This window comes from Cornus florida, unplaced genomic scaffold (genome assembly GCF_030987335.1).
Source record: "Cornus florida cultivar Cherokee Brave unplaced genomic scaffold, ASM3098733v1 CherokeeBrave_3.0.0_Hap2_Chr06, whole genome shotgun sequence".
Classification (NCBI taxonomy): domain Eukaryota; kingdom Viridiplantae; phylum Streptophyta; class Magnoliopsida; order Cornales; family Cornaceae; genus Cornus; species Cornus florida.
This window is the reverse complement of record NW_026775576.1, coordinates 88,970,389-88,992,837: the sequence shown is the minus strand read 5'-3', so window position 1 is coordinate 88,992,837 and position 22,449 is coordinate 88,970,389. Positions and strand designations below refer to the sequence as shown.

General features: G+C 35.7%; 2 protein-coding genes across 3 annotated transcripts; both read left to right on the top strand.

Moving 5' to 3' along the window:
- Nucleotides 1-3,621: 3,621 nt before the first annotated feature.
- LOC132312703 (receptor-like protein EIX2) lies at nucleotides 3,622-7,832 on the top strand. The gene is made up of 3 exons (XM_059811176.1): nucleotides 3,622-4,212; nucleotides 4,798-6,828; nucleotides 7,182-7,832. Exons 1-2 carry the CDS (start codon nucleotides 3,918-3,920, stop codon nucleotides 6,090-6,092), a joined length of 1,590 nt encoding a protein of 529 aa, XP_059667159.1. The 5' UTR covers nucleotides 3,622-3,917; the 3' UTR covers nucleotides 6,093-6,828; nucleotides 7,182-7,832.
- Nucleotides 7,833-9,201: 1,369 nt separating this feature from the next.
- Nucleotides 9,202-19,466, top strand: LOC132312702 (receptor-like protein EIX1). Of its 2 annotated transcripts, none has more exons than XM_059811174.1 (3): nucleotides 9,202-11,763; nucleotides 15,470-18,322; nucleotides 18,671-19,466. In XM_059811174.1, the coding sequence occupies exon 2, from the start codon at nucleotides 15,976-15,978 to the stop codon at nucleotides 16,912-16,914; it is 939 nt and encodes a 312-aa protein (XP_059667157.1). In that variant the 5' UTR covers nucleotides 9,202-11,763; nucleotides 15,470-15,975; the 3' UTR covers nucleotides 16,915-18,322; nucleotides 18,671-19,466. The 2 variants fall into 2 exon arrangements, with proteins under 2 accessions (XP_059667157.1, XP_059667158.1); XM_059811175.1 differs by lacking the exon at nucleotides 9,202-11,763 and having other exon boundaries at nucleotides 15,718-15,822; nucleotides 15,910-18,322.
- The last annotated feature ends 2,983 nt before the right edge of the window (nucleotides 19,467-22,449 follow it).

The window sequence follows — 22,449 nt, the reverse complement described above, 5'->3', positions numbered from 1 at the left end:
CACTATTTTCAGCAAAATTGAAATTGACTAATTACTATATTTTTTCTAAATTAATGAACAAAATAAATTTAAACATGAAAGTCAATTGTTTGCTCTCTATAGTTTACTTAAAGCATAATATAGGGTTTAAGGACTTCACACACACACACACATAATAATAATAATAATAATAATAAATTGTTGTGAGAATGTGATTCACACTCTATTCTCATTCAATGCAATAGCAATTTCAAAGTCAATTGCTTATAAGAGTGTATATGTGCGCAGTCAATTGCTTATAAGAGTGCAAGTGTGCATGAGTGCTTTTGTGCGTGCGGGCGTGTTTTGTGAACAATGTAATTAAGAAGGGAAAATAACAGTAAAAAATGTCCATAAAAACTCTTTTATATATATATGTGTGTGTGTGTGTGTGTGTGTGTATTGTGTTCGGAAATGTGCCAATAAATGAAGTCCTTTCTACTTAGTAAAGCACACCAATATTTGCATTATCTCTCTCTTTCATGTTCTACATATTTAGCTCTATATTTATAACATAGATAAATAAAATAAATTTTGAAAAGACCTAGGAAATTTCGCTTGGCAACAATAATGTTGAAGTCAGCTTTCACTATTTCCATCTACAGATGATGGCTTTGGCACCACCACCGGCACATCTCTGCATCATCTGTTGCCTTAATAGGCAAAAAGTGAGCCGTCTTGATCAATCTGTCAATGAGCAAGCAAAAAGTGAGCCGTCTTGGTCAATCTGTCAATGAGCCATTGACAGATTGACCAAGACGACTCACTTTTTGCTTATTAAGGCAACAGATGATGCAGAGATGTGCCGGTGGTGGTGCCAAAGCCATCTTTTGTAGATGGAAATAGTGATCGATCTGAGAAAGATCAATCTCACATTTTTGCGATCGATCGAACTTCACAGATTTACATCCCACGAATTTGTGTTCGGGCATTTAATTAGCTTAGAATTTGAGAATTATGTTTCTTTGCTAAAAGACTTTTGACCCTCTTGAGTCTTGAACCTAGCTAGTAGCTATGGCACTTAAGTCTGCACAAGTTAAAGCACCACTTCCATGATCAGAGATTTATTCAACTAAGTACTTATCAGTATGCTTCAATTCTAAATCCGTGACATACATATTTTCCAAGGAAGGCTATGATCTTGCTAGACTAAGTAAACAATGACATGTAACCAATTCTTTCTCAATTTTTAGTAGAGTGTATCACAAGTTGGAAATGAAGACTATTGAGAAATGAGTCGACACAGACTCCTTCTCTAGACCCGATGACTTACATGAGTGGTTTTGGAGTGTTGGTAATAAAATTATTTGTCCTTTATATTCAAGTCTCACCAGCTTTTATTCCATGAAAAGACATCAATATGTTTTGAACGTTGAAGAGAGAAGAATTGATACTGATTACATGAGTGGTTATATTCAAGTCTAACCTACCTTTTATTCCATGAAAAGACATCACTACAATATGTTTGAACTTTGAAGAGAGAAGAATTGATATTTGATTACATGAGTGGTTGTGGACGTGTTTGTAATAAAATTATTTGTTCTTTATGTTCAAGTCTAGATACCTTTTAGACCATGACAAAGACATCACTACAGTATCTTTGAACTTGGAGAAGAATTGCTACTGATTGATTACATGACTGGTTGTGGTGTGTTTGTAGTAAAATTATTTGTTCTTTATATTCAACTCCAGCCACGTAGAGTCCACGACCATGGTACATGAACTCTTTTAAAGTAGGTGAGGTTTTCGTGTCGGATGCACAATATTTAGATAGGGGTATGAAATATGTGTCTAACATTTTTAATTAGATGTGCACTTAAAAAGTATATTCAATAACTCACAATTTTACTTTCTCATTGCTTCAAATTGTTTAAGTTACATAAAGAAATTATATTACTTTAGAAAATAAAATATAAATATCAACTGATAAGATATTTAGTAGTGTCTATGTATCCTTTTATTTGAAAATTTGACACATCCATTAATGTAGAACTAATTGCTAAAGTCTTTATGGCTCGTTTGGACCGTCAGAGGGTCAAATAGACATACTGACAGATTCTCTAAGTTGATCCCGAATAGTGCATTTTTTTACTGAAAATGACCCAACAAGCAAGACTCACAGCTATGCTGTGCTTTAGGACCTCAAAACGGAATTTTTCTATCCAAAAAAAGCTTGTCGAATATTTCAAAAATTTTGTTCGTTGTCTAAACGAACTCGGATTGCACTCATATTTCATATTTAGTAATTTTATTTTATTAGGATTCTTTCTCTATTTTTTCAGAATTTTTAAAAAAAAATTTATTTTTAGACTTATTTTCAAGTATTAGTATCTTTCGGGATAAGGTTTTTTTTTTTTTTATGTTATGCAAAACATGTACCTTATTTTGTGGCTTCAAAGTAAACCGTTCATCGAAAACAAATTTATCGCTTCCACTTATGTCATCCATATTCGGATATGCATCCGTTGCATGGCAAAGACGTGACTACAATATGTTTGAGCTTTGAAGAGAAAAGAATTTCTGTTGGATGTTATCTATTGGCGTTCAGAGCATCTCTAATGCTAAAATGTCAAATTCGGATGCCAAATCCATATTTTGACAGTGCTACAGTGTTAAAATGCTACATTTTAGTAATTCGGCTCCAATAATGAAAATGTTATTTTTTAACATAACCGCTATTCTTTTTCAACTATCATTCCCATCATTCATATTTGGATCAGTAATGTTAATATTAGGCACATTCCAAATTAAGTTATAGACATTAAAAGGAACCTAAAATTAAACTTAATTATAAAGAATCAAAAATTTAAAATATTTGGTCAAAAAAGGACCCAAATATATATATATGTGTGTGTGTGTAATTTATATATTTGATTATATTATTATATAATTTTTTTTATATATAATTTTTTTTTATTTTTTTCGGAAATTTATATATATTATATTTATATATGTGTATATTATATATATTTGATTATATTAATATTAAAAATATATATATATTTAAGGCAAATCATTTCAGCCTCCCAAATATATATAGTTTTAGGGCAAATCATTTCTGCCTCACAAATCGCCTCCATCTCTATTCACTCGTTCTCAACTCTGAAATTGCCCCCCTCTCTCTCTCTGCAACTACAAACTACAAACTCAACAAGAATCAGAAGTTCAAAACCCAAATCTCTCAGTTTCCATTGCCCGCAAGGATTTCCTTATATGGTTTAGGCTGACTGGTGAATGCTGGAAAAGATATTTGCACATTCCATATGGCTTCGAATCTTCTCTGAAGTTAGAGATAGAAGTTAACCCTTGGATTCTTGCTTTCACTACTGACTGTAAATAAGGCTCTCCTTTGCGCATTGAGTTTCAGGTTGTACAAGGGTTCATGTTACTTGCAATCGAACACGACTGTTATGGCCGGTTCTCTCTCTCTCTCTCTCTCTCTGCAATTGCTAACTTGTACGTATGGGTTTTGTTTTAATTTTTTTTCTAAATCAACTAATCAAGGTTTGTAATTCTTGTTTTGCAAACTAAATCCTATTTGGTGAAAATTTTGATGATCTTATATATATATATATATATACATATATATATATATGTATATATATATATATCTGCCCCCCCTCTCTCTTCTGAAATAGCAGTAGCTATTTCTTGTGTTAGATTTGGCACCAAAAATGACAAAGTCAAATTTTGACAGGTAATATAACAGTCATTGGAGATCACAAATTTAATCCACGTGCTATATTTTGAATTGGCAGCTCAAATGGCAGGTGGGTTGGAGATGCTTTACATGGTTATAAATAGCCATGGGGGCTATAAGAGTCTTGAAGTTGTAAACAATATCAAAAGTCACTTTCTTATAATATTGCTGCTTCATCTTGATCTTAACAGAACTGGTCATGATGGCTGTAATAGCAGGTGTAATATCCATTCTTGTGCTTGTGGTGCAACTGCAGACTGCGGGTGGACTTGTTTCCGGTGTTGGAGATTCAAACATTAGATGTCTAGAGAGGGAGAGAAAAGCACTCCTCAAGATTAAGCAAGAGATTATAGATGACTTTGGTTATCTCTCTTCTTGGAGAACTGAGGAAGATGGTGTTGATTGTTGCAAATGGAGCAGAATCGGATGCAACAACAGAACAAATCATGTCATCATGCTAGATCTAAGTTCAGAACAGGCCATGCCTTCGAGAGGTAAGATAAGCACTTCGCTGCTCCAACTACGACACTTGAATTACTTGGATCTCAGTTACACTGATTTTGAATGGGCTGGTGTGCCAAACTTGCTTGGTTCACTCTCTAAATTAAGGTACCTCAATCTCTCTAGTGCTCTTCTTGCTGGAACCTTTCCTTATCAAATAAAAAATCTCTCAAGCTTGTATTCTCTTGACATCGGTGACAATGAAAATATAAAATTTGAAAATCTCGAGTGGCTTTCCCATCTTCCTTCCTTGAGGCTCCTTAACATGGATTCTGTTAACCTTAGTCTGGCTGTCAATTGGCTTCAAGAAATTAACATGCTGCCTTATCTAACAGACTTGAGTTTAAAATCTTGCGGTCTGCGTGATGCCAATCTGCCCCTTCCTTCTTTTTTTAACTTGTCAAGATCTCTTTTAAGCCTAAATCTCTCCTCAAATAATCTCAGCCCTTCAATATTCTCTTGGTTGCCCAATATAAGCACTAACCTTCTTGTTCTTCAACTTCGTTGGTGCGACATGCGAGGTCCCATACCAGATGCTTTTTGGTATATGACATCTCTCTTACATTTTGATCTCTCAGGAAATCTATTTGAAGGTGGGATGCCGAAGTCCATCGGAAACCTTTGCAGTTTACAAAGATTAGATTTGTCAATCAACAGTCTCACTCAGCCACTTACTGATCTTACACAACATTTGTTTGTGAACTGCTCTGCAAATACACTGGAGTTTCTATATTTAGGTTACAACCGATTCAGTGGACCATTGCCCGATTTTACAAGATTTTTATTCTTGAAAGAATTATATCTTAGTCACAACCAACTAAATGGGTCGAGTTATGGACACCTGCCTAACCTCCTTCTTTTGAGCCTTGACGGGAATAGTCTAAATGGTAATTTAATCACTAGCATAGACCACCTTCCTAACCTCGAATATTTGGATGTCTCTTCCAACAAATTTGAAGGTGTTGTCTCTGAATCCCACCTGTCAATTTTCTCCAAACTTCAATACCTGGATTTATCTTTCAATTATTTGGCTGTGAACTTGAGCTCCAACTGGGTTCCTCCCTGCCAGTTGAATACTATAAGATTGAGTTCATGCAAGTTAGGACCTCGATTTCCCAACTGGCTTCAGTGGCAAAAGAACGTGATTTGGCTCGATATCTCCGATAATGAAATATCAGATATCATCCCCAGTTGGTTTTCAGAGCTTTCTTCCTCCTTAATTTCTTTAAATCTCTCTAACAATCAAATAAGTGGCATACTACCGGTCTCATTGCTAAATTCCGCTGTTTTTGTTGATCTACATTCCAACCACTTCAAGGGTTCACTGCCACACTTCGCTGCTGATACTCGCATTTTGGATCTCTCTCATAATATGTTTTCTGGCTCTATTTCATCAGTATGCAACATAACAAATAGGTCTCTCTTCCGTCTAGATTTCTCGAATAATCTATTGTCGGGCAGCATACCGGATTGTTTGACGTCCATGGTAAACTTGAGTAGTTTGCGACTGTCAAACAACAAATTTTCTGGTGAAATTCCTACTTCGATTGGTTCCCTTAATATTCTTGAATCATTGAACCTCCACAATAATATGCTCTGTGGAGGATTGCCTTTGTCCTTAAAGAATTGCAGTTTGTTGGAATTTCTGGATGTTGGAGAGAACAGATTGTCAGGAGAAATACCATCCTGGATTGGGGAAGGGCCATCAGATTTGGTGTTTCTTAGCCTCAGATCAAAATTCATTTTATGGAAGCATACCCTTGAGCCTTTGCTATCTTACTTTAATCAGAGTGTTGGACCTTTCTCACAATTATATATCAGGAGCGGTACCATTTTGCCTCAGCAATTTCACTGTTATGGCTCAAAACAATAATTCAAGAGAACCCTTTATTTATGGTTTTGCGTTTGTCGCTTTCCAAGATTCTTTGGGAGCTTATGTAGAAAGTACATCGGTGATTTGGAAAGGAAGACAGTATGAATTTGGAAAAAACCTCGGATTTCTGAAGATGATTGACCTTTCAAGCAATAGTTTATCAGGAATCATCTCGGAAGAAATAACTAGTCTTGTGGGTTTGGTTTCCTTGAACTTGTCTACAAATAATTTGAATGGAACTATTCCCGAGATGATTGGTGGGTTGAATCAGTTACAGGCTCTTGATTTCTCAAGAAACCATCTTTCTGGTAAAATACCTGCAAGCCTGGCCAACCTGAATTTTCTTGAATATTTGGACTTGTCAAACAATTGCTTGTCGGGGAAAATTCCATCTAGCACCCAGCTACAAAGCTTAGATGCTTCTGCATACAGCGAGAACGCCGAACTTTGTGGACTTCCACTTGCAAAGAAGTGCCAAGAAGATGAAACACCTAGAGTGGGCTCACCATCTGACAATGAAGGTGATGGTGACGATAGTTGGCATGGAATTCCATGGTTCTTGCTTGGTGCTGGACCGGGTTTCATTGTGGGATTTTGGGCTGTATGTTTGACATTACTGCTGAATAGTTCTTGGAGATGCGCCTATTTCAAATTCCTGGACAACGTAAAAGATAGACTTTATGTGATGACCACAATTTTCTTGACGAAAATGCTAGAGATGTTTCAAAAATAACAGGTAAAATCTATCTTTGAAGACTGATTCTTTTCATTTATTCTTATTGTTGTTCTATTCTTACTTATTTTAACAGTGTTACTACTACACTCCATTCTCTGGCAGAGACTTTAAGCCTCTAGGCACCAAGGCAGGTTTTTCTTCTTCATATATGGTTCTTTTTAAATTTCTCTGAAGACATTGCATTCCAACACCTCACCTCTTTGCTTGAGAGAGCAAGTTTGAATATTTCACTAACTGGTTACTTTTATATCATGTTGTGACAAAATATTAGACAAATTGGCCAATATTGTTTTATTAAACAATTCATTTTCTAATGATTTGTTTTTCATTAACGCTTTACTACTAATGTATAGATGAGGATATCAAAATTGGCTTGGGCCGGGCGCAACCCAGATTGCTAGGAACGGGTCGGGTAATAGTAACAGATCTGAACCAAGTCTTCACCTATCAGGCCCAGGACCGGAGTATCAGTTTGAAAGCCCGATTTAAGATAAAAAGAAATGGGTCCATGACAAAGATGAGCCCAGAAAGTCAGGCCGATGAAAGGAGTCAGTTAAAAAACTTGTTAAATGTTTGTAACAGCCTGTAAATAGACTGAAAAAAGAGAAAAAAAAAAAAAAAAAAGAGTTAAAAAATATTCCAAGTGTAGAATTATCCTTTCCAAGTTATGAGAGTATTTTTCTTGCATCTTCAATAGATCTTCTGAACTATAAGTAGTTGAGTTCTTGATTTATCTACTTCAGCAATCTGTAAGAAGACTTGCAAAGAAATGGTGCACAGCTGTATGCAACAACCGAAGATGGTGTGCTGAAGCAAATTAAGTTTGATCAGTCTTGTTGCATAGTCAAAGCCCTGTCCCAAGATTCTGGTTTCTTCTGGGAATTGAATCTTGCTTAATGGCTGGAATTTTCTGTACTCAAACGTCAATATTGCATCATTTTCATTGTTGTCTTGTATTGGACTTCTTGTATGAAAAAGAATTGTCACCCTTGGTTCTTTTCTTTTCTTGTAATGGCTCAAATTTCATATGCTCGCCTTTCGATCTTCATTCATAGAGTCGAGTCACGAGTTAGGACTCACTCAAACTAATTAGGTTTTTTTTTTTGGGTGGGTGTGCGTGTAAGATGTACATCAATGTACATTCATAGATCCAAATCCAATGGACAAAACTATAGTGTTTCGGAAACGATAACAATGAGTTGAAGCAATGACAATCTACAATGGGGTAATGATAATCTACAATGGGGTAATGATAATCACGTCTCCTTATATCTCTCCCCAAATCATAAAGGGAGGAATTTCAGGACCACAACAACTCAATTCACATTGGTGCTCAGGGGAGTTGGTGCCCGATAAAGAGAGGAAAATAAAAGAGAGTAAAAATAATAAAATTTCGCTCGAGAAGTTAAAGGAAAAAAAAATTGGTAAATTGACATTTTATAAAATTTGGTGAGGGAGAATATATGCTTCCTAAATTTCAGGCGAGGCAAAAATAATAAATGACACACTTTGGATTAGGTCAGGCCTTATCATAATGACTAACATCTATTAAAAATAACACCATCACATATAAATACTTCAATGAAACACATTTACCCACAACATCGCCACAAATATGATAATTTCATTTGTGGAGGTGTAGTCTCTGCTAAAGATGTGTTGTCTCTGCTAAAGAATTTGGCCTTAGAATCCCTTTTAGTAACTACCAACTCTCCAGTCAAATAAAATAAAAAAATCTGTCTTTTTAGCATATCTCCGAATTCCCAATGTTCTTGAATACAATATCTTTACTGTGCTCTATGGATCATGTTGGTTGCAGAAATGAATCAGAAGTTACTTCTTCGCAACGGAGCCTTGGGCTGCCCCTTTGATGGTGGCGGTGGCGTCGCTTGCGGTTGTGTGGGGTGAGGATGAGCCACGTCTTTGCCATGAAGATGAAGAAGTTTGGGTTAGATTTTTAGGATGCTTTGATCATTTAAAATAGGTTTTGGGTGTAATTAAGTTATTTTATACATTAAATAAAATCAACACAAAGGTATTATTATCATTTTACATAAATATATATATATTAAAAAATACTTAAATGAAATATGAAATTACTTTTTTAAATATAAAACAAAGGTATTATTATCATTTTACATAAATATATATATATATATATATATATATATATATATTAAAAAATACTTAAATGCAATATGAAATTACTTTTTTAAATATAAATGAAAGTTAAAATCAAAATTTTAAAATTTGACCTAATTTATTCTCTATTTTACTCCATCAGGTCACCGAAAAAGGCAAAAGACAGCTTTGCCCTTACTATAAAACGACGCAGCTTCAAATATTGTCATCTTAACATGATGACGTGGCAAATAAAATATTAGGAACCAATGACATATTGACAGCACACCAAAGAGATAAGGTCTATTATATCTTTTTACTCCATCATACCACCTACCCACTTATTTGCGCGATACACAAACACACAAGCCATTTGCGGAGGTCATATATGTTCTTCGTTCTCTACCAACATAATCGAACCATCACGGGGACTGTGAAAGCCATATTCAGGGCGACCGTGAACAAAGGGCGGCAAAGCAATGGTGTTTTAATTATTGGATAATTCATTGTGGGAATCTCTTTTTTCCGATCACTTCGACACAGACTTCATGATATTATCACCGGTGAGGAACCTACCAGCTTCACTGCAAGCTTCAAATTACAATTACAGCTATGTTCAGTCAATGCATGGATAAAGCCCTATGGGATGCTCTCCTCTTCGCACTTCATCACAACTACTGGGAGCTTATAGCTCTATGCATCATGGTAGTAAAAAGAAGGGAATGAGCCCACTCCAAAAGGTTTTCAACTCCCCAAACAATGCAGCTGGAGAGCCTTTCGCTGCCAGCTCTTGATAGTTTCTATCAGAGAGATGAAGAAGATGATGTCATACCATGCTCGTCATTAACCATTTTGGATACTGTTGGAAACTTATCATCAGACCATTTTGATGATACACTAATACCTATTAATCCAGAGTTGTTGTAGTGTTTTGACCACGCAACCAAATTCTTCATGGTTTTGTAGATCGAGAAATGAAACATCGGTCTCTACTAGAAGCTCACAGTTGGAACAAGAGAGTGACATTTATAAGATGAGTTCAAATATTGCAACTGCACCGTTATCACAGCAACTGCAACAAGAATGACAGCAGGAGAAACAACAACAAACCCACTGCCACCACCCCACCTCCACCACCACCACCACCACCATCATTGTCGACGTCTAATTCACATGCCTGGAACTTCATTGTTCCTACACCACTACACACCGTGAAACCCAATCACCCATTGCCACCACTTCACCTCCGCCACCACCTCGATCACTTCTATCAGCGCCACCACAACATCAACCAATCCAACCGTGATGGAAACTTCCACCAAACCGAATCAAACCACCACCCCCATCCAGCCACCACCATGGCCGCCACCTCACCAACCACAATCTTACTTTATAGAAACTCGAGCAATTCATAGAGAATCATCAAACCCAATCGAACCCCACAAACCCGCCCCGTTATCCCCAGAAAGTGGGTACACCATGACAAGAGTGACACAAATTGTTCAAACACGAATCAAAATTAAGAAGGTATGTCCAGCACAAACCAATATTGAGAGGTATTGAGAGAAATGAGGCTGATTTAGGCCTTCAATTTTGTGATTGCAGACAATTAATACTATATTCTACAAATAATACATAAATAAAAATTTATATTAGGGTTACATATATATATACACACACACACACACACATATATATATATTGAACCTTACACAACATACACAACACAAAGAAGGAGATTGATACGACCAGAGCCCTGCGTTAAACAAAGTGCTAGAGAGAAAGTTGTCGATCTTTCCAAAACACAGCCTAATAACCCTTTAAGGTCATACCTGACACGTGTCCCTGCTGCTGTACGTTACTGATAATAGACAACGCCGAAGATATCGGTGTGAAGGCAAAACAAAACGTCCCTGCGGAGTCAACCGATATCAGACAACACCTCCTGGGTTGCCACCGCTTCGCCGGCGTCGACATGAGGATCAGAGTCAAAGGCGGTGGTCACACCTCCCAGATCTATGCCATCCGTCGGTCCATTGCCAAAGCCCTCATCGCCTATTAACAGAAGTATGTTGACGAGCAGTCCAAGAAGAAGATCAAGGATATCCTCGTCCGCTACAATCGCACCCTCCTGGTGGTTGACCCCAGACGCTGCGAGCCCAAGAAGTTCTGTGGCTGTGGTGCTCGTGCCAGGTTCCAGAAGCGTACTGTTGAGGGGTGTTTGGTTGTCTCATTACAAGTAATAGACTTGTTTAGTTGTAACCTTAACAATTAAGGGTATTTTTGTCCTTTCATGTGTATAAGGGCACTATGGTTATTTATATGCAACTTATGCACTATTACGGTCAAAATCTGTCGGAGACTTGCCGGATGGTTATTTATATTCAACTTATGCACTATTACGGTCAAAACCTGTCGGAGACTAGCCGGATGGGGTCATTGCAACAAAATTGTATAGTAAAATTGCATAGGAAGTTAGTTGCATTTTTTTTTTTTTTTCTGTAGTTCAAGGGAGTTTGTTTCTGATATGACACTAGTTCGGGTTTTTTTTTTTTATGCATTTAACCCTTTCTTTTATTTTCTTCTCTCTCCTTACACATCCGTAAATTTTGGCTGCAATAATGTTGAAGGCACTTTCTCTATTTCCCTCTCTATTCACACTTGTCTGTGTGCATCTTCCTTGGCACCAATAATGTAGAGGGTTCAAAGGATGGTCCTTGCATATTTCCGTTTTCTTAGTAACCACTTTTGAGTTACTGATTACTATCGACACCAACGGAGCTCCGCCGACGCCGTTTCAGACAGAGATCCAAGGTACCATTCTCTCTCCTTAATCTCTTCGCGGTTACAACCAGTAGATCTGAAACATTTATTTGGAGTAGATTTTGCTGTTTGTTTTCATTGTACACGGAGAAACCCAATTGTTTGTTTGTTTACGTACCACAACTCTCTCTTTCTCAAATTGTTTTTTTTTTATTTTATTTTTATTTTTAATGGATTAGTTAAAGAATCGATGTTTAAAAAATGCATCTTTTGTCTCCTAACCATCTTAATCTGCTAGTTGTTGTAATTGACCATAGAGGAATTAAGTTAATCTCATTGACTTATTTTTATCATTAGGTAATTTAGGTTTAATCAAAACATAGAGGAAAAATCCATTATACCCAAGTGGACAAAGGGCACAATTCACATTCACATGAAATCTGTTTCATCGAGAATGTTTCTGCAACTAAGTGTTAGGGATATTAACTCTCTCCAACCCACTCATCGGTCGGCTGTTGTTTGAGAGTTAAATCCCTCCTCCATCACACAAAGTGGAAGCATCATCAGGTCACATCAAGCATAACAATCATGCGCAACACAATAACTTGAACCTGCTCACTTATGCCAGAATACTACTAGCCATTAAACCCAACACTAAGAATGGTAGTGTGTACATTTGAGACCGTTAGAATCAAATTCTGTTATTTGATATGTATGTATTTTCTTCTCTTGAGTAGTTTTCAACTTGTTTATATATATATATATATTTAATAACGTCTCAATTTTTTTATTGATAGATGGATACACATGATCAATCGACAACAAATTTTAATGTCGAAGAAAATGATGTGATGGAGGTTGGGCTTGATGACCCAAAATATCTTAGCCATTTCGTGGGAAATTTGTGATGAAAAATTTCTAGATAGGTAATTATTTAATAGGTCCAAGCATTGAAGAAAATTGGTCAGGCTACCAGGTATACTACTTAAAAGATGGTTTCTTCTGGGATTTTCTTGATAAACTATCGCTGGTCAATCATCTTTAGAAGTCCAAGTTTATTCCAAATTCATGTCTCCCTTTCCAAATCACTGATGTATTCTCTAGATGAGGTCCATCTGAGTGTTCGACCTTGCTTACAATCATATATCAGGAGCCTTCCATTTTTTGCTTCAACAATTGTACTGTTTTGGTTCAAAACAAAATTCAACCAAAAAAAATCACGGATGTATTTTCTAGATATGGTCTACCCAAATGTTTGTGAATTATTATTATTATTATTATTATTTTGTTGAATTCTCGTTTTGAGCCATAATAGTGAAATTGTTGGAGCAAAATGGAAGGCTTCTGAGGTCCAACACTCGGATGGACCCTATCTAGAGAATACATCAGTGATTTGGAAAGGAAGGCAGTATGAATTTGGAATAAACCTTGGGACTTCTAAAAATAATTGACCTTTCAAGCAATAGTTTTATCAAGAAACATCCCTGAAGAAATAACAAGTCTTGGGTTTGATTGCCTTGACCTTGTCTACAAAAAACCTGAATGAAACTATTTCTGAGATGATTGGTGAGTTGACTTTACAGTCTCTTGATTTCTCAAGAAACCATCCGATAAAGCCGAAGAATACCCTAAGAACCCAACAACCAACTCAGGAGGTTACCATCACTCGGAATCAAAACAATGCGGTTCAAGCACATCAGAACACACATGGTCAATAAAGGTGATGGTGACCTCTATTGGTGCTGGACTGGGTTTCATTGTGGGTTTTTGGGGTGTATGTTTTACATTACTGCTGAATAGTTCTTGGAGATGCGCCTATTTCAGATTATTTGACAATGTATAATATTGAATTTATGTGATGAATTCAATTTTTGTGACCAAAATTCTGAAGAGGTTTCAAAACTAACAGTAACATCTCTCCGTGAAGACTGATTATTTTCTTTCCTTGTTAATCTCATTTTCTTATTAGTTCTCCTAACAGTGTGTTACACTTTACTGCCCGAGTATTAAACCTCTTGGCACCAAGGCAGGTTTTTTCTTCATATTTCTTCTTTTTCACGTTCTATGTTGACATTGTATTCCAACACCTCACCTGTTTGCTTGAGAGAGCAAGTATGCTAAATTTTTTGACTAGTTGGTTACTTTATATGATTTTGTACAAAAAATCAAACAAATTGGCTAATATTGCTTTATTAGCAGCAATTTATAATATTATATTAGTGTTTTGCATGAATATCTTAATTTTAACATCTTCGTGTGTGTGTGTGTGATGATGGCTGAAATTTTCGGTTTTATAGTGTAAAACGTCAATATTGCGTCATTTTCATTGTTGCCTTGGTCAATGACTTCTGCTATCATGCTATGAAAAATAATGGCCAAAATCATTGCACCACAAGCTTTTCTTTTATTGTAACGTGTCATATTGCATATGCCTGCCTCTATTCATTCATCCTCAAGCTTTTCTTTTATTGTAATGGAATAAACTTGCCAAATAAAACACACACACACACACACACACACACATAAACACAAAAAAGAGAACTCCATTCCTTACTTGGTCTAGAAATTTTGGGCATTGCATATTGACTTGGTACCATTAGTCTTCACCTTGTGAGGGAGAGTGTGTCAGTGTCCTCTGATACATGCTAACGTAGTGTTAAAATCAGAGGGTTTGGGGAAGGTAGAGAATGCAGTGTATTGCACTGGATGAATGCAACATAACATTAAATATATCAAGATTAAAAAAAAAAAAAAAAACTTTTATTTTAAAATTGATGAGATTGGGAAATGTTACTAATTTTCAATCTAATTTGACTGTATAAGGAAGAGCTGGATCATTGCTCTCCAGGGCAAATCTCAATGATCTGTGAATTTTGACTTAGTAATCCATATTTAAAAACAAGAACTAAAGTATAAAGTACGTCTAAACCTACCTCAATAGACCCTTTCCAACTATGATGACCAATGCAACACTTGGCTTAGAATTTGAGCTTTAGTTTTCTCTTTTAAAAAGACTTTGACTCTCTTGAACCTGGCTATAGCACTTAGTTTGCACAAGTTATTGCTCGACTTCCATTAATGACAACTTTATTTTACTATATAATTATCATACGCCTCAATCAATAATGATGACAAATTTTCCATGAAAAGGCCTATGATCTTACCGGCCTAAGCATGACATATAAATAATTTTTTTATTTTCTCAAATTTTAATAGTGTATCACACTACAAACTCTAAAGCCTAAACCTGCCCCAGTTGGCCCTTTCCTACTAAGGATGGCTTTGGCACCAAGTAATTGGCTTGAAATTTGAGAATTCTTTTTCTCTATAAAAGACTTTCACACTCATAGACCTGGCTATGGCATTTAGTCTGCACAAGCCAAGTAAACGAAAACATAAAACAAAAATTTTTCTCAAATTTTAATAGGGTGTATAACAAGTTGGAAATGAAAACCTCACTACAATAGGCATATTTGACAGAGAAAATAATTGCTATTGAGTATTATCTGGGCATTGCTTTTCCAGTATTTTGGTTTTTATTTTTTATTTTTAAAGCTTAATTAAAGAATGATACAGGTATTGCATAATTAATAAGTTAAGTATCTTCTAAAATAAGGTTATAACTAGCTATAGGCAGGATCTAAGAGTCCTGAAGTAGTAAACAATATCAATACTAGCATTGTTGCTTCATCTTGATTCTAAGATGGCTGTAATAGCAGGTGTAATATCCATTCTTGTGCTTGTGGTGCAATTGCAGAGCATGCATACTGCGGGTGGACTTGGTTCTGGTGACATTAGATGTCTAGTGAGGGAGAGACGAGCACTCGTCGAGATTAAGCAAGAGATTATAGATGACTTTGGTTATCTCTCTTCTTGGAGAACTGAGGAAGATGATGTTGATTGTTGCAAATGGAGCAGAATCGGATGCAACAACAGAACAAATCATGTCATCATGCTAGATCTAAGTTCAGAACAGGCCATGCCTTTGAGAGGTAAGATAGCACTTCGCTGCTCCAACTACGACACTTGAATTACTTGGATCTCAGTTACACTGATTTTGAATGGGCTGGTGTGCCAAACTTGCTTGGTTCACTCTCTAAATTAAGGTACCTCAATCTCTCTAGTGCTCTTCTTGCTGGAACCTTTCCTTATCAAATAAAAAACCTCTCAAGCTTGTATTCTCTTGACATCAGGTACAATGATAATATAAAATTTGAAAATCTTGAGTGGCTTTCTCATCTTCCTTCCCTGAGGCTCCTTAACATGGATTCTGTTGACCTTAGTATGTCTGTCGATTGGCTTCAAGAAATTAACATGCTGCCTTATCTAATAGACTTGAGTTTAGAATCTTGCGGTCTGCGTGATGCCAATCTGCCCCTTCCTTCTTATTTTAACTTGTCAAGATCTCTTTTAAGCCTAAATCTCTCCTCAAATACTCTCAGCCCTTCAATATTCTCTTGGTTGCCCAATATAAGCACTAACCTTCTTGTTCTTCAACTTCGTTCGTGCGACATGCGAGGTCCCAAACCAGATGCTTTTTGGAATATGACATCTCTCTTACATTTTGATCTCTCAAGTAATCTATTTGAAGGTGGGATACCGAAGTCCATAGGAAACCTTTGCAGTTTACAAAGATTAGATTTGACGTTCAACAGTCTCACTCAGCCACTTACTGATCTCACACAAAATTTGTTTGCGAACTGCTCTGCAGATACACTGGAGTTTCTAAATTTAGGTTACAACCGATTCGGTGGACCATTGCCCGATTTTACGAGATTTTTATTCTTGAACGAATTAAATTTTAATTACAACCAACTAAATGGGTCGAGTTATGGACACCCGCCTAACCGACACCTGCCTAACCTTCTTATTTTGAGCCTTGAAGGGAATCGTCTAAATGGTAATTTAATCGATAGCATAGGCCACCTTCCTAACCTCGAATTTTTGGATGTCTCTTCCAACAAATTTGAAGGTGTTGTCTCTGACCTGTCAATTTTCTCCAAACTTCAATACCTGGATTTATCTTTCAATTATTTGGCTATGAACTTGAGCTCCAACTGGGTTCCTCCCTTCCAGTTGAAAACTATAATATTGAGTTCATGCAAGTTAGGACCTCAATTTCCCAACTGGCTTCAGTGGCAAAAGAAGGTGAGTTGGCTCGATATCTCCGATAATGAAATATCAGATTTCATCCCAAGTTGATTTTCAGAGCTTTCTTCCTCCTTAAGGTTTTTAAATCTCTCCAACAATCAAGTAAGTGGCACACTACCGGTCTCATTGCTAAATTCTGCTGTTTTTGTTGATCTACATTCCAACCCCTTCAAGGGTTCACTTCCACACTTCTCTGCTGATACTCGCATTTTGGATCTCTCCCATAATATGTTTTCTGGCTCCATTTCATCAGTATGCAACATAACAAATGGGTATCTGTTACGTCTAGATTTATCGAATAATCTATTGTCAGGCAGCATACCGGATTGTTTGACATCCATGGTCTCCTTGGGTATTTTGCGACTGTCAAACAACAAATTGTCTGGTGAAATTCCTACTTCGATTGGTTCCCTTAATTTTCTTGAATCATTGAACCTCCACAATAATATGCTCTCTGGAGAATTGCCTTTGTCTTTAAAGAATTGCAGTTTGTTGGAATTTCTGGATGCTGGAGAGAACAGATTGTCAGGAGAAATACCGTCCTGGAATGGGGAAGGGCTATCATATTTGGTGTTTCTTAGCCTCAGATCAAATTCATTTTATGGAAGCATACCCTTGAGCCTTTGCTATCTTACTTTAATCAGAGTGTTGGAACTTTCTCACAATTATATATCAGGAGCCGTACCATTTTGCCTCATCAATTGTTATGGCTCAAAACAATAATTCAAGAGAACCCTTTATTTATGCTTCTTTGTATGTCTCTTTCCAAAAATTTTTGGGAGCTTATGTAGAGAATACATCGGTGATTTGGAAAGGAAGACAGTATGAATTTGGAAAAAACCTCGGATATCTGAAGATGATTGACCTTTCAAGCAATAGTTTATCAGGAAACATCCCGGAAGAAATAACAAGCCTTGTGGGTTTGGTTTCCTTGAACTTGTCTACGAATAATTTGAATGGAACTATTCCCGAGATGATTGCTGGGTTGACTCGGTTACAGGCTCTTGATTTCTCAAGAAACCGTCTTTCTGGTAGAATACCTGCAAGCCTGGCCAACCTGAATTTTCTTGAATATTTGAACTTGTCAAACAATTGCTTGTCGGAGAAAATTCCATCTAGCACCCAGCTACAAAGCTTAGATGCTTCTGCATACAGCGAGAACGCCGAACTTTGTGGACTTCCACTTGCAAAGAAGTGCCAAGAAGATGGAACACCTAGAGGGGGCTCACCATCTGACAATGAAGGTGGTGGTGACGATAGTTGGCATGGAATTCCATGATTCTTGCTTGGTGCTGGACCGGGTTTCATTGTGGGATTTTGGGCTTTATGTTTGACATTACTGCTGAATAGTTCTTGGAGATGCGCCTATTTCAAATTCTTGGACAATGTAAAAGATAGACTTTATGTGATGACTGCGATTTTCGTGATGAAAATGCTAGAGAGGTTTCGAAACTCACAGGTAAAATCTCTCTTTGAAGGTTGTGATTCTTTTCATTCCTTATTATTGCTGTTCTATTCTTACTTAATTTTAACAGGTTTTTTCTTCATGTATTGTTCTTTTTTACGTTCTCTGTAGACATTGCATTCCAACACCTCTCCTCTTTGCTTGGGAGAGCAAGTTTGAATATTTCACTACCTATTTTACTTTTATATGATGTTGTAACAAAATATTAAACATATTGGGCAATTTTTTTTATTTATTAGACCATTCATTTCGTAATGATTTGTTTTTCATTAACCCTTTACTAGTAATTAATATATATTTCTTTTGAGCTAAGTAATTAAATTATTGATTTATCTACTTCAGCAATCTGAAAGAAGACTTGCAAAAGGAATGGGGCACAATTGTCTGCCACAGCTGTAGATGGTGTGCAGAAGCCAAGTTGAGTCAAATTGCATGGTCAAAGCTCTGTTCCAAGCTTCTGGTTTCTTCTGGGAATTGATATCTTGTATGGTTTCTTCTGGGAATTCAAATCTTGTTTAACAAGTGTTTCTGGGATTCCATCATCCTTCCATGAGCCAGACCACGCAAACCCCTTCTTCTCCATCCCTCCACAACCACCAGAAAATCCTCAATGAACTGCAACCAACCCCTACACACAATTTTTTGAGCTTGTCGATGGTTCCCGCCCAGGTCTATGGTTGAGTTAAGAGTTGTTTCAGTTGGGCCACTTTTTGGGCTGCTTGTATTGATTTTTTCTTTTGGGGCTTGAATTTTACAAAAAAAAAAAATATATATATATATATATATATATATATATATATATATTTTTGGCGAGGCCGGTTCCGCTCCCATATTTATGCCTCAATTTCAACATTACGTGTTCGAGATGGAAAATAATTTATTCGTATGCAGAGGTAGAATTGCGTGCATAAGATTCCAATGCGGCATAGTGATGGGAGCCTCATGAGTCATGCCCTTTCTACTTGAGTGAGCGTCAAGAAGTTTAGCAAGTCTGTCAATTGGCCAACGATTATTGAATTTAAGATTTAAGTAGACGCAAGGATTCGCAGCAGTTGATTCAGTTTGTAGGAAGGACGCTTATGAATTCAGAATTGTGTAGGCATTTTATCAAAACAGCATTCATAATTTTTTAGTAACACTCTTTGATGCATTTCGCTTCGCTGACTTTTTTTTTTTAAAAAAAAAAAATTTAGGTTTTTCATTACTAAGGATTCAATTTTGATAAAATTTAATTGAATGCATCAATTTCTAAAATAAATAATGCATTATTATTGTTAGTTATATAATGGTTAAAAAAAATGTGTAGTTGCAGAAACTGCAAAGCAAATAACATAAAAACTACAACCGGATAGAATCAATTAAAAGTAATAATATTGATGACGTGAAGCCGTCCAAGCAACTTGCCATTGAACTAGTCTTAAGATTAACCTTACGGTTAGCTCAACTGGTTAGGCTTTGGATTTGCTCCTCAATGGTCATCAGTTTGAGTATCCACAAGGTTACTGGAGGTTTATCCGGTCGTTAACTTTAGGGTCTTGTAAGTTTAGTTGAGGTGCACGCAAGATGGATTGAACATCCACGATTATCAAAAATAAATAAATAAATAAAAACTAAACTAGCCTTAAGATTCCCAAAACAAACCCTGTGGACCCAGTTTATTCTGAACAAGTTCTTCGTTAAAGCAGCATTCCCAGGTCAATTTCACCACTCAGTGTCGGTGGTTTACTCACTTATGCTTCGTTTGGTTGGAGGGATGGAAAAATTGATGGAAGAGATAGAGGGATGGATGGATGAGGAATCCCTAGGGAACGGAAGGTGTCTCCTTCATTTTTTTTTGTTGAATAAAATGAATAGTAGAAAGGATGAATGGGGTAATACATTTTTTTATTTGATTGGAAGGAAGGGAAAGAGATTTTATATATTTTTTTACCAATATATCCTCACTGTATAAAATAATAAAAAGTAGATTATCCATTTGAATTTTTTTAAAAAGGTTAAAATTGAAAATTGCATATTATTGGTAGTTATTCATTTTCTCTCTCCTCCCTTCTCCCCAAAATTGGACGGATAGAAAAACATAAAGAAAGATCCTCCTTGCTTCTTCCCTCTCTTCCCTTCCCTCCAACCAAACACGAAAAGTCTCATCCATCCCTCTTCAATCGATCCCTCCAACCAAACATAGCATTAGACTTCTCTAATAATTTTTTATGAGTCGGCAAATCCAGACCGTTGGGCACCAATGACCTCACCAATAGTTTGTCCGGTGAAATACCTACCTCAATTGGTTTTTTTCCATGCATAGAAAAAACTCCCTCGTTCCCAATTAAGAGGATAAGTTTTATTAGTATTTTTTTTTATTATATGTCTAGTTAATGAATTATCCAATTTATTCATAATATGATGGTTTACTATTATTTTTTATTTTTTTTTTATTTTTTTTAAGTTCTATGCATGAAGATTAAATTGGTAATGTTAGAACAAATTTATAAATTTTGACTTTTTGAATGAAATATTTATTTTGACTTTTTGAATTGGTAATGTTAGAACATCTATTTAAGACAGGAGAGAATATGATAGAGTGCTTAACATTGTCATCTAATCAAACAATACCCTTTTTAAACATTTGTCATATATCTTACCTCCATTCAAATTTGGACCTTTCTCACAAAAATAAAATTAAAAATATTTGAGGAAGAATACCACGATGCATTAACAATTGCAATTTTATGGATCAAAAGGTGTATTTGGACGAACTTATTATCTACAATTATTCATATTATTATATTGATGAATTCTGTAATATTAACTCCCATTTAGAGAGTGCAAAGGGTACTTCAAATTCAAAGGATTACTCAAACACAGTCACTTTTGGTATATCTCAAGGGGTGATAACCCAAAAAAAAAAAATCAAGGTGATACAATTATTAGAATTGGAGAGCTAGATAAAATATAGACAAATTAGTGAAATTTTATTTGATAAAAAAGGGAAAATGATAAGAACGCCTTCGAAGCGAAAATTAATAAGAATAATAAAATGGATAAGTGAAATGATTAAAAGATGCAAGATCATAAATGAAAGTATGAGATGAAAATAATTAGGTACTTTAGCACTTATAGGTGAGAAAATTCGAAAGAATAAAACTTAGATGGTTTTGAGTCTTTTGACATATATATTGAAAATTTAGTGAGGCGATCAACAAGGAAGACTAATTGTAGTAAAAGGCAATAGATGGAGAGGATAAACAAAAATAACATGGAACAAACAACGTAAAATATCTTTTTGGAAAATTATTTCCCCTATTCAGGTAAAATATTTTTTTTTTTTTATTTTTTCAATATTCGGCAAAGGTATAGGTTGAGGGTGGGGTCGAGTCCATCGGGCAGGACGTATAAAATAACTTTTCAAAAATTAATGAGTAAGTTATTTTTGTTAAGTTTTAATAAATTTTTTCTTTCGTAAATATTTTACGACAATCAAACACTATAAAATAAAATAAAATAAAATTTTCTGAAAAATATTTTACATTCAAACAAACAAAGCGAAACCATAAAAAGAGAGTAAAGAATTTTATTTCACCAACTTTCGTTATTAATAACAAAACTCTACAGGCTATGGCGATCCAGGATAAGAAATTAACATAGGTAATGGTCCTAAAATCTTCCCTAACTTACTATTAGATCAGGAAAATCTGCTCTCGATAAAAACAACTCTGCTCCATGAGAAGGTATGCAATAAATTTTGTGAGAAAGTAAATTAGGGTACATATATTGACTCGATACAACTAGTCTCGCGACTTTGTAATGGATAGTATATATACTATAGAGTCCTCATGGAACGTTTATGGTGGGTAACATATATAGTTGTGGTTTATCAACAAGTCATTAGGTGAGAGGTTGGAGCTTCGCAATAAACAATTTGAGAAGCGTGCGTGGTTACATAACAAAAAAATATAATTGCCAAGCGAAATGCATATACAAGTATGAGAGTTGAAATAATATTAAAAACACATATGCAAGAGATGAATTAAAAACTGTACAAGTAGAGAAGAACAAAAGGGAATAAATGATTTATATATATATATATATATATATATATAATTTTCAATTCGTTACCCAAAAAA